Genomic DNA, 18863 nt, shown 5'->3' with positions numbered 1-18863 from the left:
GCTTTCCTCAGAATAAGCCCCATTGAATAGGCGAGAGTCGGATTCTGAATTGTCTTGTTTAAGATTGCTTAATGCTCTCTTCATGCTTCAAAACCTAGTAAGCCCCATTTCTTAGGTGTACTAACTACTCTTTCTTAACACGTTTTTATCTCCATTTCCTCTTAGGAGCGCTAAGTACCGCACTAACAGTCTTCTTCCCCTCCTCCAAATCCTACTGATTTGCTACTTGTGCGCATGCTCGGACAATACTTGCCTCTGCCCGGACTTCCCGCCGCTCCCAAAGGCTGGGAGTGGAGGCGAGGACTACATTTCCCAGGAGGCCGCAGGAAGAGGCGGCGGATCACATGATCGCGCACGCCTCTCCGCCCGCAAACCTGAACCTTGCCTGCCATGCAATAGAGACGGAGCCTTTCGGCTGGTGCTGTGGCCGCCGCCCCCTTCGCAACAGCCGGACAGGCGCTGGGGAGGAGGAGGGGGGCGGAACGGCAGAGCCATGGAGCCCCAGCAGCGGGCCCACCTCGGGGCCCCCGCCGAGGCCTCGGCCCCCTTCCCTGCCCGGTATCAGCCCCAGCCCCAGCCCCGAGAACAAGAGCAGAAGCGGCAGCAGGAGAAGCTCTCCGGGGTGGTGAAGAGCGTTCACCGGCGCCTGCGCAAGAAATACCGCGAAGGTAACCGTGGGCCTGGCCGCCCCTGCCCCAAGGAGAGGGAAGGGCTCGTCTCGGCCTCCCCTCGCCACCCACCTCAGGCGCTGGGGCCGGCGAGGCCAGCCAGCCACTCCCCCCTTGCTTCCCTAGGACCGGGTGAGGAACCGGGCCGCGCACAACCTCTCTCGGCGTCCAGCTCTGGGCCTGTGAGGGGTGGGCGGGCTTTGAGGCCTGGGAGAGGCGCCTCAGGAATGGGATCCTTCTCCCGCTGTGCCTCTTCCTTCGGTCGTGTAAGACTCACTTCTCAGGGCATTGCCCGTCTTAATGCGACACCTGACAGGCTGCTGAGCCAGTCGTGCCTGGTGTCCAGCCTGTGAAAGGTAATGGCAAGCCAGAGGGAGGAGTGAGGGGACGGCTGTGGGCAGAAGTCTTGCAGGAGGAATCGGGATTGGGGGCGACTCTGGAATCAGTATGACTGCCCCATCCCGCTGACCTGTCTTCCATTGGTTTAGGGGGGCTTAGACTGGAGCATCTCAGCCTGTGATTGTGTAATTAAGAGACTTGTCTCGCCTTCCTCTGTCCCTGGGTTGCATGTCTGGCAGTGCATCTCATGTTTCTGAACAACATCCTTGCACAAAAGAAATCTTTCATTTTCAGGGCCGTTTCACCCACGAATGTATGCTGATGCTTGCAAATCGGGACAACAATTAGTTTCTTTGTTTGCAAGGTTTGGTGTGAGTCTGCAAAAAAGCTAATCTAATCTGATGTCCTCTGCCAAATATTAACAGCCTGTACTTGCTTCAGTAAGACACAAACCTGTGCTCTTCCAGTGATGACTAAAGGTTCTCTTTTTTGCAGTTTATGTACACTCCTTTTGTAAAAAGAAACAAAAATTAAAATGGTATGTAAGTCATCTACCACTTGAATAAGTTACAGCTCCCATTTACTTGTTTGTGGTGTGTGTTTCAGACAGCTGGCTGCATTTTCAATGGACTGTGCACAAGTACCTTCGTAAATGCTTTGCATAAGAGAAACTGCTGTACTGAAATGGTTGTTTTTATCTGTTGTGCTGAGATGGTGCACCTGATACTGCTTTCTGGCTTCTCTTCCATTTTCTCTGAATTTTAGGGGGTCCAGCTCTGGTTCCACATCTTCCTAAGTAAGAGCTGGATGGATGGCGTTTCTAATAAAACCTTATTTTAAAAATAATACACACAGCCTGGTAGCATTTGAAGGTTTTTTCCTTGTGAGCATTTGCTTAATCTAAGCAAGCAAATACTTAAAATAGATTGATTTCTATCTGCCAGAATAAGAGTCTCCAATATTCTGTAGAGGCTCAGGGCCAAGAATTGCTAATTTACTTTTGTATACATAGAAAATGGATGGAAAAACCTGAACAAGAACAATATATATATATATATGTTCCTTTGTCACTACCTGACAAGGCATTGAACTCTGATAGCCTGAGACAGAACTGGAGAATGGAAAATTTCAGCCCATGATCACTTAAGATGGGACTTCTTTCATATAATGGAAAAGTTTAAGAAATAGGTCTTCAGAAGTAAAGCTGCTTCTCTACTTCTAATTACTTGTTTACAAATCACTAAAAGTTTGCATGATAAGAATAGCTGGACAAATAAAGTTACCACTCTTTTACCTTTAGGAGACACTACTACTTAGCTTAATTGAAACAAATATAATTTCAGGTTAGTTAGTCTGTAGTAAAAAAGCAAGATTTGGATCCAGTAGCACCTTAAAGACCAACTAAATCACCAGGGTATGAGCTTTTAAGAGTCAGAGCTGTCTTTGGCACATATAATTTCAGTAGGTTTTATTTGTCAACTAAGTAGAATGAGGATACAATTGCTACTGAAAATGTAAATGCTAATTTGTGCAAGTGCGAACAGTTCCTGTGTAGTATTTAGATATGCATGGGGTTTTTTTTTAAAAAAAAGTCATTCCTAAAGGAGACATCTCAATGAATGCCAGCCTCAGAAAGCAGTACTGAAAAGAAATCTCGATGATCTTATTTGCTGATCCTCAATAGTTGTAGCAGCACCACTGTAACTTTGCTCGAATGTCAGCACAATGGTTTGTGACAGTTTTTTTTACATACGTGGAATGTTGTTGGTGCTGTAAATATTACAGTTGATCTGTTAGAAAAGGAGTCTTTTTGCTACACTTAGTCTCACATTCCTGTTTTTTTTTTCACCCTTTGGAGCAAGGGACAGCTCTTTGAAATAAAAGTTGCTCTGAAAACCATAATGGGCTCCAGCCTATGTTATCTTGATTATGTGGTTGTCTCTTAGTTCCTGTTAAGGCATGCTTCTACATTTTTAACACTCTTGCAAAATAGCAACAAAAAAAGAGAGAGACCAAAGTGTTTGTGTCAGCAGTACTTTATTGCTCCATGCAAGACAAAAACTATTTTAAGGTTTGTAATCCTATGCAGAAAATCGTATTTAGTCATGAGCAGTGTAGTTCAATCAGGATTCCAAGAGTTGTTTTACATGATAGAGAAAAGAGACCTATGAAGAAAAAAATGGCTATGTACAGCCTGAAAGAAAGTAGAAATGCATCAATGATTACCAGATGTATAAAATGTCAGAAAAAGGATAACAATTGATTCTAGGCATTATTAAGGTGCATTCAAAACTGCAAGACTTCAGAATCATTTCCAGATTCAAACAGCAATATGTCACTACCTTAAGTTGGGTCAAACTGTTGTTCTGTCTAGTGGCTATCCAGAGTCTTAGATGGAGATATTTTACAGCACTGCCTGATGATAGGTGGTCTTGCATGCAAAGCTTATGCTCCAATATGGACCCTCACTACTTAGCAGAGAAGTTAGCCGTGTTAGTCTGTGGTAGCAAAATCAAAAAGAGTCCAGTAGCACCTTTAAGACTAACCAATTTTATTTTAGCATAAGCTTTCGAGAATCAAGTTCTCTTCGTCAGATGCCTGATATAGAGAGTCTCTGTATCAGGCATCTGACGAAGAGAACTTGATTCTCGAAAGCTTATGCTAAAATAAAATTGGTTAGTCTTAAAGGTGCTACTGGACTCTTTTTGATTTCACTACTTAGCAGTGACAGAAAACTTGGGAATTGTCTTACTAGAATTTGGCAAGGAAAGACTGCATGGGCATTTGTCAGAATGAGTTCTGGGCATACGGGTTATCTTCTACTGTGGTCAACAGTTCTTTTTCAGCATTGGATCTATACTTGTGGGTCTTTGTTTGTTTGTTTGTTTTTGTAATATTTTTTATTTTTCAATATCTAACATACAAAACTACTACATACATACGTAACCTACAAAACAGTAACTACAAAAGACTACAATAGCACAAGGGATGGGAAGGAAGGGAGAAAAAAGAGAAAGGGAAGGGGGGGTGTGAAAAAAGGGGAAGGTAACCTACAAACACTAAACACTACATTTCAATGCTTTCCCTTCATACTGCCACAGTAAAAAAATAGCTTAATAAAATAGTGACGGAGTGGTTGATCATATGAATTACAAATTACAGTTCAAATTAAATCTTTTTCCCTCCCCTGGGCCTCGGGCGCAATTCCCTCTGCGCAGCTACCGCCGGAGCGCTCACTGCCTCCCCCCTCCCTTCAGGCTTCGGATCCTCTTCTTTTTGCTTGGTGTCTGGTCCAAATTCTGGATTTTTATCCACAAAATCCCTTAGCTGATCTTCAGAATTAATCTTGTAAGCTTTATCTTTATAACTAAACCCAATTCCTTCCGGGAGTAGCCATTTGTACTTTATGTCCCGTTCCCTCAAAAGAGCTGCCAACATCTTGTACTTAAATCTTTTCTTCCGCACTAAAAATGGAACGTCCTTCAATATCTTAACTTTATTTCCCAGAAAGTCCAATTCCGCATTGTATGAATTATATAGGATACTGTCCCGGACCCTCCTAGATGAAAACTCGATAACAATCTCGCGAGGCAGCTGCTGCTTCGTTGCATATTTTGAAGATGCCCGACGGACTCCCAAAATGGCGCTTTTCACTTCTTCTTTAGTTGCCCTCGCGGGTGTCACTAAAAGTTCCGAGGCGAGATCCCATAAATCCTCTTTTTCCTCCTCTTTAACATTCTGGAGACGCAAAACGGTTTGTGTTTGCTCCACTTGCAGTCCGATCAGCTGGTTTTCCACCAACTTTAATTCCCTGTTCGTTGCTCTCGTAAGTGACGCACTTTCCCGGGCAGACTTCTCTGCCCCCCCCCCGCTGATTCTTTAATGGCTTTCACATCGCTTTCAATTAAGCCCACCCTTTGATCTGTTTCATTTAGCTTGTCAACAAAGGGTTTTATGGCTTCCATAACCGCTCTTTTAACCAGTTCTTCAAGCGTCTCGCCCCTCTGCAAGGCCGCCGTAACTGACTTGCCAAGAGAAGGACTCTGCTTTCTCGCTGCCATTTTAGGGGGGGGGGAACCGCCAATCTTCCGAGACTCTATGAGGGGGGAAAAATCCGAGTCTTCTAACTTTCAGACCCCACCACTCCTCACAACGCTTGTAGTAACTGAAGGGATTCGCTTACTTGCAGGCTTTCGCCTAATCTTGCTCCTTGCTGTTTTCTATAGCCCGGCAGCACACTAGGTGCCGCGCTCGTCTGCCGGCCTCCATAGGGACAAATGGGCAATTTACCCCCTGCCTCGATCTGTCAGAGGGCTCTTCCCGCCGCGTCCCGGACTCAGACTCCCTGCCTGAGAGTCTGGGGGCTAACTTTTGCAGATCATCCGCCCGGCCAGGCGGCTCGGCTGCTTCCTCTCGGACCTGCCGAGAGGAGCGTCCGACATGGCTGCGAAAACGAAAACGAATCCTTGTGGGTCTTTGTTGATGGGAAGGAAGACCTGTACAGCTGTTTTTCATAAAATAACTAATTCACAAATTGATATCAGGATATATGGAGATCACCCCAAACTCCTATACTAGTAAGGTGGTGGTTAGTGTATTGGACTAGGATCCAGGATACCCAAGGTCATATCCCTACTCTGCTGTGGAAGCTCACTGAGTGACATTGCACCTGGCACACTCTAAGCCTACCTCACAGGGTTGTTGTAAGGATAAAATAGGGAAGGGGCGAACAATGTTGCAAGCTGTTTTAGGTCCAATTAAGGGAGGAAAGTGGGATATAAATACCTGGAAAATAATGTCTTTGCTTAATATCCTATGAATATATATATGGAGATTCCAATCCCCCAAATTGCTATGAAGCTGACCAGGTGGCATGTGGCTTCTTGGGCCTCTCAGCCTAATCATGCCCGTGGGATTGTGTGAGGAGGCCACCCCCTCTCTCACCCGAAATTGCCATTATTTCTGTCCTAACCATAACCCTTTGGAATATCTTGTGGCCCTCTCCAGGATGTCCTCCAGCCCTCAAGAGTGGCTCATATGGGGAGGATCACTGTAGAAGAGACTCAGTACATGGATAGATGTCCATGTTGTCTTTTTCCCCATCTAAGATAAGTGTGTACAGATTCTGGTTATCTGGTGATGCATCTGCCAAGTTCTTTGTCTTGCTTGGTTTATTTCCATCTTATTTAAATGTCTCAAGCCAACTCTCCTAACACCAGTCTGTCATTCTAATATCAAGTATTTCTACATGCAAATAATTTCTATGCCAATTTGTGTTGAAAGGGAAAGGAATTTAGTGGGTGGATAGAAATTTGCTGCATGTGGTTTGGAATGGTTTAATCTTCTGCAGAATACACTTAAGAAAATGCTTATATAGTGTCCTAGTTCTCTCTCGTTTCCTTACTGTTAATAGTTGGGTCAGTCATATGGTAGCCTCCTCCAGATGGATTTCTTGGTATTCACGCATGCCTGCAATTGTGCAAAGGTAAAATTGTTCATGAAATTAATATGCATGCATACTTGGATGTGTGTGATTTCCCACAATCCCTTTCTGCCTTCTTAATCACGAGAAAATTGCAGCAATCCTGTAACTGGGTTCAGCCGTGCTTTTAGTTCTCACACACACACATACTGATAGTTTAAAGGGATTGCTGGAGAATATGTGATGTTTTGTGTGAAGCAGGCTGCCATTTGAAGTAACTCAATGTTAGTAAAAGGCCTTTAATGATTCTTTAAGTAGCTCATGTAGTTTAACATTTTTTTAAAATGCTGCATTATATTTGGTTTTCTAAATTGCTTCTGAAGTAGTACACAATATGATATCCCGATGGATATATTAAAATGGCTGCAAATTTTTCCCCTTTAGGGCTTGATACATTGTATGGTTCCCTAGCATAATGTCTATTTTTGCTTTGCCATAAAATTATTAATAGTCCCTTAATATGTGTGCTGCTTATTTTGAGAATTTTGTAGGGAGAATTTTTTATTGCTGGGGGGAGGCAGAGTGCAAGAAGTAAACCTGCCAATCTTTTTCATTCCAAGATTCTGACAGCATTTCTTTGATCATTCAGTCTGACTTTTACCAGCTGACTCGTGAGAAAAGAAAGTTGCTTGAGGAATTGGTTGATGCTGTTTCCCTGTTAATCTAGACTGGTGAGGGACAAATTAAATAACAGTGAAATCCTAAACAGAGTTACACCAGCCAGCACCAGACTGAAGTAACTCTGCTTAGGATTTCAGTGTAAAAGTAAAAAGGGGTTGGTGATGGCTGACATTTGAGAAGAGTATACAAAATAGGCATTAATATGCAGTTAGGTGTCATGGATTTAGTTACTTCCTGTTATGTAAAATAAGTTGTGATTGCCAAGATTTTAAGACTGGTAGCTTTCCATTGCTGCAACCATAAGTGTAGAAGACTTGAACTGGGCACAACATCAGTCAGTTATTCTGAAAAGATTATGTAGCTTTCCATCAATTACATCAGCATAATTTTAGAAGATTCCAGAAACATGGCTAGAACAAACTTCAAACTTGGACAGTAAACAGTTTCTTTTTGATAACTTGATATTGTCTGCCTAACAAGAAAAACAAGCAAAATTTTCCATGTGGGTGGTGAAGGCCCTTGGAAGAAAAAAGAACGGAAGGCTAAATTATTTCTGCCGCTGGGTTTGTTCACTTCAGCGAAATAATTGAACATGTGTGGCTTTTTTAGCATGAACTTGAAAGTCGAGAAAGGGAGGGAGTATATCAAAGGAAGTTACCTGGTTTCTGCTTTAGGTCATTCTTCTCTGCTCCCGTTTTCAAGTAAGTCTGGGGGAGGGGGGGGGAAGGTCCTCTGGGAAGGAGTGGTGGAGTTCTGTTCTGTACAGCGTTGAGTAACAGTCATTGAATTAAATGGTGTTTTATTTTCATAACCCAAATTTCTTTATTCTGTAGTTACCTAGAAGTCCGAATACGTTTCTTTTAAAAGATTCAGAATATGCCAGGCAGAAAAAGAACTTCTCCAAAATTTCCAAAATATTGTGGGCAAGGTTGTTTTGCAAGTCAGTTTCAAAAGCTTGTAACTATTTATACTCTTTGGTGAACTGGTATGTTTTCCCAGGATATTTTAGTATTCAGAAAGGAGTGTAAGAGGAGTATTTTTTCAAGAGAAAATGCATATATAATAGCAAGGTGATTTCATTAACTTTTATAGACTATTCAAATAGGATTTGTAGTGAATATTTCATAGCATATTTCCTCATGACTAAATACAAACTGCATTTTTCTAGGAAGCAATGTGAATATAATAAAGGTTAAGTAGAAAACTTACATTACTGCCTCTGTTTCAGTTCAGTTAGATTATCTACTTTGATGAGGATTGCTTGTTTTCCTTCATGGAAGTGGATGCCTGTAGCATAGCCTGGACTCTGGGTTTGATAACCGCTCTCATTATTCATCTCCACCTCTTGCTTGCTCTCTCTTTTTTTAGTGGGAGACTTTGACAAAATCTGGCGTGAACATTGTGAGGATGAGGAAACTCTTTGTGAGTATGCTGAGGCAATGAAAAACCTGGCAGACAATCACTGGACTAAAACCTGTGAAGGAGAGGGCCGTATTGAATGGTGTTGCAGGTAAGTCTTTTCATCATCTTCATGGGATAATGTATGAGCTTTTGCAATGCAAATCTGCATCCCCAATCTGTAGTTGAGAACTGAATGTTTACGCTTGCACAAGACACATACTTTGGTGTATAGCAGCTTTCAGAGTTCAGGTATCTATTTTTCACTGTAACAGTATTTGTATTTCAGCATCTAGCATGCATGTCCCATAAAAACATAGACGCATAGAAGTGAAGGTATTTTGTAAGCTTTTGGGGGGGCTATTTACTCCTGAAATTTGTTTTGGGACTATGTATAGAAAAACCGATTAAACCACAGATTTAGACGGGTCCCTAACATGGTGCCTACCAAGTGTTTTTAGAAAATGGGTGGGGCCAGATGGGATTTTTGCAAAGCATGGCTTCTGATTGGCCATGGGAGTATTGATTGGCTGTGCAGATTCTTCAAAACATTGCTTTGGCAGCAACTTCCTCCACAGCACAAGAATCTTCACTGTGTGACTGAAGGTAAACTAGCTGCCATTTTGTGGCTGGCTCCATCTCCTGCAGCAGTCATTTTGGGGCAACCGTAGTGTTGCTGCACCCACTACACTGTGTCAGAATTCCAAATGTGCCCGTGGGCTCAAAAAGGTTGGAGACCCCTAGATTAAGACTGTGCCTAAAGATGCGGCACTTATAAACAATTTTGGTTCTCTGCATGTAGTCGGGAAAAGATAGCTCTCATTACAATTTTTGGAGCAGATGTGGCCAGCAATGCTGTAATCCTTTAATTTGTAGGCACCACTCTACAGTAGTATAGAAATGTGTATTCAGCAGGCAGAATGCAGTCCAGTTTTAAGCATCTTAATTTCAGAATCTGTTGTTTAATTGTTGGTTCTGGCTAATGGATGAAATAAGGAATAATGTTCAATGGGAGACATTCCCATTCTTCGCTTGTGGATAAAACTAACAGTGGAATTTAAACCCTTTCTAGGTTGTCTCCTCTCTCTAAGTTCCCCTGAACTCAAAGAAAGTTGTGCACAAGAAATTAATACAAATTATTATTCATGTTTGTTACTTCTGCCATTTTCCTTGGTGGACTGGGAACAGTGTACCTGTGGGACTGCCTCTCACCATATGTTCCTCGGAGGGTGATCTGCTCAGCAGATAAACATCTACTGGTGATCCCTGGCCCCAAGGAGATTCGCCTTGCCTCGACTAGAACCAGGGCTTTTTCAGTCCTGGCATCACCCTGGTGGAACTCTCTGTCTGTGAAGACCCAGGCCCAGCAGGATTTGTTACCGTTCCACCAGGCATGTAGGTCAGAGATGTTCCACCAAGCATATGGTGGTTGAGGCAGGCAAGCTATCCAACTGGCCTTCTGCCATAGGGAAGGCGTTATGCCCCCTTGTTTTACTGTTTATTTTTCAGCTGGCCACCCTGCCCCATGAGTTTGTTGATGCTGAAGGGTTGTGTAATATGTGCACTGCTGTTTTTAACAAATTGTATATTGATGTTTTTGTTTTATGCTACCAAGTTTTTATTTATATGATATATATAGTTGTAATCCACTCTGGGCCTGTTCACAGGGTGAGTGGTCTATAAATCTAAATAAAATAAATAAATAATAAGCAAACTTTGACTCACAGGAGGTCTTGGAAATGGGGAGATTCAAATTCATCATACAGTACTATCTATTTTTGAATATATTGATCTGAATTTTTGTTTTCAAAATATGTATGAGTCTTTGTGATAGGAGTAAATTAAGGAATGAAGGAGTTGCAGGATAACATGATTTCTCTGTACAAGGTCCACCCAAGCCTGCTCAAAGCCGCCTTTGATTTCTGAATCCTCAACAGACAAGGCTTGCCCTGTGTGTTCACAAAAGATCTAAGGTTCCCTAAGCAAACTTGAGTGTGCGCTAGGATTCAAATGGTAATCTGTAGGTTTGAAATTAGCAGATAAGTGGCTGATCATGATACTGGAAACAAGGGGGCAGCACTGATAATGGAAAGACATGTCTCAATACCACCAGGGTGCAATTAAACTTCAATAATTTCCAGTACACTTTACTATAAATGCACTAGAGACATTTATTCAGCAGTCTATAAAAGAAACAAAACTGTATCTGTGTAACACATCATGCAAAAAGGAGCTGTATATTGTCACCAAGTGTACTCAGGCAACATATATAAACTACCTTGTCTATATTAACAAGATTCAGGTCTGGTTCAAACAGAGGGGAATGAATACTGCATGCCCAGGGGTTTGGGGTCAAAATAGACATCACTCCAGAGCAGGCTTAGAAAGGAAAACAGACATTGTAATAGGTCAAAATGATCAGTGATCATTTGAGGAGAACGTGAGTTACAGGCAAGTAGTCAGAACAATTGTTCAGTACAATGTAGCACAAAATAGCAGTACTCATTTCTGGCATCAAGACATTTACTTACCACCATGAAACAGTGCATACCTCAGAGAATAAAGAATAGGAACAAGTAATTAGAGGATAGAGAGGCGATAGAGAAGGGGAAATATTACTTATCCTTTTTCTGTTTGGGAATCATTGGAGTGGCATAGTTTCATTGGACCTTGGTACACCAACTATGGTTTGAAGGGAGTCTGAGGATTGGTGCATGGCTTGAGCCAAGCAGGAATTCCAGGTAATACATTCAAAGAGGGAATGACACTGTGTCTGATCAGCATCTCAGCAACCAGAGCACACAGTTGGGAGGCAAGCAAGCTTACAGGCACATACATGCATATGAGAAGAATATGTGTCTAAGCAGTGTACCATTTGGCATTGGGAAGGGAGATCAGTTACAGTGATCAAGCACAATAGAAAAAAATGGGTTTTGCAGGCTTGCCATTAAGGTTGAAAGTCAAAATTAGCTCTTCTGATGGGTGCAGAAGGGGGCGGAGGAGTAGAACTGAAGTCTTCTGCATCAGTCAAAGGAAGAGGGGGAGGGATTGGAGGTCGGTAAGAATGTAAGAGGCTTAGTCCATTTGAACAGGAACTGGCTGCAAAAAAAAAGCCTTTTGATATGAAGAGAAAAAAGGAAGCCCTTGCCTAGACTATAGCTTAGAGTGCTTGATTAGATCAAAATACATGGTGCATTGGGAATGGCTACCTTCCCAGGACTCTTCTAAAGATCCTGCCTACCAGTTCCTTCCTTGATGAGCCAGCCATTGTCACAGGGAACTCAGATTTGATCACCCAGACTGGCTAATCTCAGCTCACTCCATTCTTGCCACATGACTTCTGGCAAACCATTCCAGATTTGGCTAGGTGCTAAACAAAATGGTAGAGAGTGATGTCAGCAAAATGGAGGCATATCAGTCTTGGCAACAATATCCACATATTACTAAGATTGTTGTACAGTCACAATAAGGTGACTTTAATAATAGGAGAGTAAATGTCATATTTGGTATGAAAATAATTTCTTTTACTTTTTTTTAGTGTGTGTCGGGAGTATTTTCAAAATGGTGGGAAAAGGAAGGCACTCGAAAAAGATGAGAAACGAGCAGTTCTTGCTACACAAAGTACTCAAACCATGAGTGTTCACCTGACTCCAAAAACAGAGAATTCTTCTGAAAACTCCATAAATCCCACTTCTTTAATGGATGAGTAAGTGCTTAATTGTGGTTAGGGAGTTAAGTTGTATACGTCATTATTTGCATTCAGCATTGCATCCCAATAACAGTGGGCATGGTCCACTCAAAGTCAGACTTTTTAAGTCCCATTGATTTCAGGGCAAAACAAAGCATTGTAATCAGTAGAACTTTAAAATGCTTGGCTTAAGCAGCTTAACAGTCACTCCCTCTCTCCAAAGAACTATGCAGTTCTTTGATGGGTTCCAGAGATCTCTTACTGAATTCTTAGATATTCACTACATTTCCCAGCATTCTTGTAGAAAAACCCATGGCAGCTAAAACTTGTATTTTATTATATTCCTTTTTTCCCACAGGTTGGGTGTAACATTGAATGGGAATTAATTTTTTTCTACTTAACAAGCATTTAAATGTGCATTAGTACTACTGATAATATCTAAAACTCTTAATGAATTGTATAGCAATATGCAAACGCCCATTAAACTAAACCACAACAATGCGGCTTTAAACTGGTAGTCTTGTGCCAGCCGTACTAAATGTACTGAATTCTCTAAAAACTGTATAAAATTATAGTTGACATTAAAAAATTGCTATAATCTGTACTCTATTTCTATCTTTGACATGCAACTGTATTATTGACATTATTTCAAGCTTAGAAATTCTTGTGGCCCCACAAATCTTGAAGGGTTGGATCCAGTCTGGGGTTTTTTTACTCACTCTCGCCTAGTTCTCTTTACTACTGCTCATGTTCCACATGGTTTTTGTACATGTAGATCCCATTTTTAGGTTGTCAAAGAGGACCCCTGCTTCCTCCTCCAGCAAAAAAGTTGGTTGGATCCAACCTGACATCTTTAAAGAAACTGGCAAAAAGAATAGCACTCAAATCAAACAAAATTGATGTACATTATACAACTGCAGTTAAAACTTGTGTGTTTTTTAAAAGGTGACTTTGTAAACTGAATTCCTTTCTATTTAGATTGCTGCATCCTTCAGGGAAGATCAGATTACTTGATGTTGGCAGCTGTTTTAATCCATTTCTGAAGTTTGAAGAATTTTTGACTGTTGGTATTGACATTGTGCCAGCAGTTGAGGTACGAAATATTGCAACTTATTAAAAAAATCAGGGATGCTTACAATAATTACTCAGAAAAGATCAGTAAATAGTGCTAAGCATCATTTGGGTTGTACTAGCAGTGTGTATCACTTATGATGGCACTGTATTTTTACAGGAATGCTAAAAGCAAACTGAGTAATTCAGCTTGGTAATAATTTTGCCGTTAGCTTCAGTTTTTTGCTACAGAAACACTCAAGCACTTGTAAGCCCTACAGAAGGGACTAGAACTGAGAGCCAGTTTGGTTATAGTGGTTAAGAGCTGCAGGACTCTAATCTGGAGAGCTAGGTTTGATTCCCCGCTCATCTGCTTGAAGCCAGCTGGGTGACCTTGGGTCAGTCACAACTTTCTCAGAGATCTCAGCTCCACCCACCTCACAGAGTGATTGTTGTGGGGATAATAACATACTTTGCAAACCACTTTGAGTGTGTGTTAAGTTGTCCTGAAGGGCAGTATATAAATCAAATGTTGTTATGTTGTTGTTAGAACACATTAAGTTCTGTGAAACCAGCAGATTGAAGAAATGCTTAACTCTGGCTGGACTATGTCTTAAATTCCTTGTGTCTAAAATACTGAAATGGTCAACTTTTGCTTTCTAAATTGCCACAATTAAGTATGTGCAGGTACCTGCCATAATTCTTATTTTGTTTTTAACAAACACGTCAGTAAACCTTTTAGTATAGGATGATCAGTATAGTAACAGTTGATTATTCACTTCTGAGCATGTCAGACCTATTCTTTTCTGCTTCATTTTTGTTTTTGCAGAAGGAACTTAAATTTCACAGTTCAGTGATCTCATGTCAGATAGCTACAGTAGCTGTGTGCTGTGTTACACTTAACTCTTCAAATACATAGCTTTCACGTACCCAGATTGTATCCTAAGAACACATAATTATATAGCCACCTCTGTGCTTCTTCCTCCAGAGCGTTTACAAATGTGACTTCTTAAACCTCCAGATTCAGCAGCCTCTTCAGCTTGCACAAGATGCCATAGATGCTTTTCTGAAGCAACTGAAAAATCCTATTGATTCTCTGCCTGGAGAATTATTTCATGTTATTGTCTTCTCCCTCCTCCTCTCTTACTTCCCCTCACCTTATCAGCGATGGATATGTTGCAAAAAGGCCCACGAACTTCTTGGATTGAATGGATTATTGCTTATCATTACTCCCGACTCTTCCCATCAAAATCGCCATGCTATGATGATGAAAAGCTGGAAAATCGCAATAGAATCCCTGGGCTTTAAACGTTTCAAATATTCCAAGTTTTCTCATATGCATCTCATGGCATTTAGAAAGATCTCACTTAAAACTACTAGTGACTTGGTGAGCAGGAACTACCCTGGGATGTTATATATCCCCCAGGATTTCAACAGTGTAGATGAAGAGGAATTTTCTAACTTTTCTTGCTATGTCCGGTCAGATGCTGAAGATGAACAACTAGCATACAGCTTCATGGAACTTCCAGATGCTCCTTATGATTCAGATTCTGGGGAGAGCCAGGCCAGCTCAATCCCTTTCTATGAGCTAGAAGATCCCATTTTACTTCTAAGTTAATGTAACAATTAAAAATCTGGTTCAGAGTCTCTTTACTATAAAACTAAATCTGCCATAATGATATCTGTTCCTACACAAAAAAGGAAATACAAAAGGTTTTGAGAACTCACTATTTTTTTCTACTTAGAAATTTTAAAATTTATTCTTGTATTGAGAATTTGAAGTGCGCGTGTTATGTAGAATGGCTTGTCTCATAGCATAAACAGGGTTTACTCAAATATTTGTATTACTGATTGGTACAGGGTCCCCCCCCCCTTCCAGTGCTGTGATCTTGCAGAATATGCTATCTTGATATTTTAATCTGTTGATAAGGTTGAGGTTCACACTAGCCTTTTCAGAAGGCTATGTAGAAAGATCTGATAGGCACTGTTAATGAATGTCAAAAGAAAATGTTTGGAAAGCTTGGCTGGCTTTTTTTAACTTGAATGAAAGACACACAAAGGTGTTGTTAACTGTGATCTGGTGAAACCAAAATATCTGCAAAGCAGCTCTACTTAAATTATCCTTATTTAGATTGGAGGCTTGATTCTTTTTCCATTGTGGTTCTTTGAATGATACAGAAAAATACGCATAATAGCTAGGCTTAAATAGTTTTTGTTAACTTCAGAGCTAGAATATGTTTACCAGCTTGGGTGCAGTAATATAACTGTCACCCTATTTTTTCCTGCTATCTTGTATCATTACAAAGTGTTTATGAAGGAAGTCTCAAAGTATGTGAAATCTGCACATTACTTGAGTCCTAATCCTGCAAACACTTAGCTATTAATGAAAACAAATCAAAAGTTACTTAAATGTGTGAAAGATTAGCCATCCAATCTGGATTATATACTTCCCATACAACACACTCTGAAGTTTGGATGCGAGGAAATTAATTTGGTACTAATTCTGTTAAAAAATTAAATTTAGTCTTTAAGTTGTTTTAATAATGCACCTGCATTTTAATTACACCGGATACTTGAATCCATATAATTAAGGCTCTCCTCCATACTTGAGTAACTAATTCACTTCTGTTCACATGTCTGACTATGCATTCAGGCCAATAGCTGAAAGAGAAATTAGTCTCACAGTATCCAGAATAGCAGGATTATGGTAGCCAGATGTTGATGCCGCATTCAACTGCCATTGCAGAAGTGCCACTGTAGACCTTGTAACGTTTTTTAAAAAAAAATTAACACTTCCACCAAAACTTTGCACTGAAGTTTCATAGCTGATTTCTTAATTTCCTTTTTGCATACCGTGTTCTTAGTTTTATACATATTTTCATATATTGTAGTGTGACTTTTATATTTAAGCATGGTTTTTGTACCTCTTGCATGTAATGGGTTTTTTACACAGCCCTTGAATGACTAAATTTGGTTACTGGCTTAGCTATTAATACAATTGCATTTGGAAACAAATCATAACAATAACACTTTTATCATTCTGACAAGGGTAGTCCAATCCAGCCATGTCTTCAACACAATAAGCAGAACAGCATCATGTGTGTGGCAGGTCAGGCGAAGCCGTCCCACAGGGCAGTCCTGAGCAGAGGAAATCTTCAGAGGATTGTACTGCTGGTCTGCTTGCTTTTCCCTTTTGTCCATCCTTGCTACCCCTTTCTGTATCCACAGCTGTTCCTAGGCACTAGATTTAAGGACTATGGGATAACCAACATATTATTAGGCAATAAGATGGCTGTTGGAAATTATCATGGTAGGCAGTTATGAAAACCTTTTTATGGAACGGTGCTGTTTGCAGCAGTTATGCAGACAGAGCTGCTGCTACATAAGTACTGGTGTAGGTTCCCGGTGCAATGGAGTAAGATTTCTCCCTTGCTCCAGTAATGGGTGCTATAGTTTGTTACAGCATAGTACAGGGTATCGAGCTTTTAGACTTGCATTCTGAAACTCTTTAAAATGTATTTTATTTGGCTGTCCCTTGCCTAAATTAAATGTTGCAATAAGAGCTAAATAGAATAGATGGGGTCAGCAGCTGATAGCCCTCTGAAAAGCACTCTTTGCCATTGCCCTGTTTCCAGCTCCATAGGCAAAAGAGGATGGTGGATGAGCTTTTGCGCCCTTGGCAAGGGGGCAATAGTGGGCAATGTTGCCGGGTCAGGTTTGGTTCCTTGACCCATCATGTCCAGTATGTTTCTAACTGAACCCACAACAACAAAACAACTAGTTGCTGACCAGGTGAATAGAGAGAGTCTACATTTAATGTAAGACTTTACTAACTAAAAGGCTTCATATTTTTGATTTTTTAAAAAACTCCTGGAGTAATTAAAGCTAACGTGTTGTGCTACCTCTCATTTTAAAAATTACTGTTTACTTATTCTCCAAAACGTGCATGATGTGCTTTTATTAATATTAGCAAAAAGTTTGCAAGACTCCCTAGCATGGATGCATTTGTTATGTGTGTGCTAATGTCATTTGTTTTCCTGTTCATTTAAATTAGCATATTCTGGAATCCAGTCATGGTTATATGTAGATGAAATAGTTTAAAATTTAAATGGTAGACGTCTGCCAGTTATATCACCAGTGGCTTGGTAAAAGTGGAAAGTGTTGTGGGTCCTTCACTAGTGGAGCAACTTTTTTTTCCATTTCCAGATGTAGATATTTTGAGTGATTTTTTTTCAGGAATACAATTTGTGGGTATGGTTACTTAACAAGGAACTTCCTGTAGCAATTGATTGGGTCATTACTATGTTCTTGCTTGAAATCAGTTTCCAAGATGGCTAATTACTACTGGAAGACTTCTCAAGCTCTAAGTTGTTCTAAGGAAGATACACAGATCCATACAAGGAAGAAAGCATTGTACCAACTTTTGCTTTTGTTTTTTCTTTTGTTTTACTAAGGGGTTTTTTTTTTGTGAAAGAGCACATTAAAAAAGTACAAACAATTTTGAGTGTGTTACTGATGTAGAGTGTATTTTATCATGTGGCACTACATAATCTTGCAGGATATACTAGGTACAGAGTTTTACCATTCCAAAAGTTTATCTCCTGTGTGATGGATATGGTGGTGGTTCACTCCAGATTTACATGCAGTTTTAAGACAGATGTTTCAGAAGTGCTTTAAACTCCATTATGCTTATAGTTGTATACTTTATTAGACCAACACTGTACCATGTTTAGCTCCTTTGTTTCTTGAAGGGTTTGTTTCAAGCTTTATAAAATATTAATTTTTCTATATTGTGCATTAATATAGGAAAACTTGTTATACAGCAAATAAACCCCTATTCAAAGTAACGATAAAAATAAAATGCATCTTTACACCATTCTTTTCTAGGCTAATGTATAGGTTTAATGATATACAGAAATATTTTGTTCTGAGCTGTGATAGTTGTGTACATAGAATAATAAAGAGTAGGTATCCTTGAGCCATGTTCATGTGCACTTTTTGAAGCCAACCTTTAGGAGGAAGTATTTCCAGTACTCCTTATGAGCAGATTTACCCTTTATTTATAAGGGGTAGTTCTTGCTACTGTGAGGAGAGCTGCTTGCACTACTGGAATTCTGAGTAGAGATCAAGTCATGTAACTGCTTTTGTTCCATGAATGGCAATGCGAACTCTTAATTCTCAGATCGAATCCATTCTTGTGAAAGGTTAACAAAATCCACTGTGTTACTGCTAAATTTAACAAGATGCAAAGTTAATGTAACTGTTAAGCGGGGCTGAGGGAAGGGGATGAGACAAGTAACCTTTGTATTTAAAAAACAGCTCTTTGGGATCTGGGATTGAGGTTACATCATTATAACCTTGCCAGTGATAAAAGTTGAACTGCGTACGCCTAAAATAACTTCTGGGCACTCTGCTCTAGATAAGGGGTGTTCAAATGTACATGGAATAGGGTAAACAGGCAAATAAAGTAACTATTATGGATGATGATCTAGTTCCCTCAGCTGTCGCTACCTGCCAGTAACCCTCAGAATTGTTTCAGAAGACGCCTTTTTTAAAAAACTCACTTTAGCTAGGAAAAGGATTGAGGACATCTTAGAATCCCTGGCCCTGAGAAGCT

General features: G+C 40.5%; 1 protein-coding gene across 1 annotated transcript; it reads left to right on the top strand.

The window, feature by feature from the left end:
• Positions 1-379: 379 nt before the first annotated feature.
• BMT2 (base methyltransferase of 25S rRNA 2 homolog) lies at positions 380-18224 on the top strand. Its single transcript, XM_054988155.1, has 5 exons — positions 380-668; positions 8479-8620; positions 12047-12214; positions 13175-13289; positions 14235-18224. The coding sequence occupies exons 1-5, from the start codon at positions 494-496 to the stop codon at positions 14862-14864; spliced, it is 1230 nt and encodes a 409-aa protein (XP_054844130.1). The 5' UTR covers positions 380-493; the 3' UTR covers positions 14865-18224.
• The last annotated feature ends 639 nt before the right edge of the window (positions 18225-18863 follow it).

This window comes from Eublepharis macularius, chromosome 9 (genome assembly GCF_028583425.1).
Source record: "Eublepharis macularius isolate TG4126 chromosome 9, MPM_Emac_v1.0, whole genome shotgun sequence".
In the NCBI taxonomy this organism is placed as follows: domain Eukaryota; kingdom Metazoa; phylum Chordata; class Lepidosauria; order Squamata; family Eublepharidae; genus Eublepharis; species Eublepharis macularius.
The sequence above is the reverse complement of the archived record's forward strand: the minus strand, read 5'-3'. Positions and strand labels throughout refer to the sequence as shown.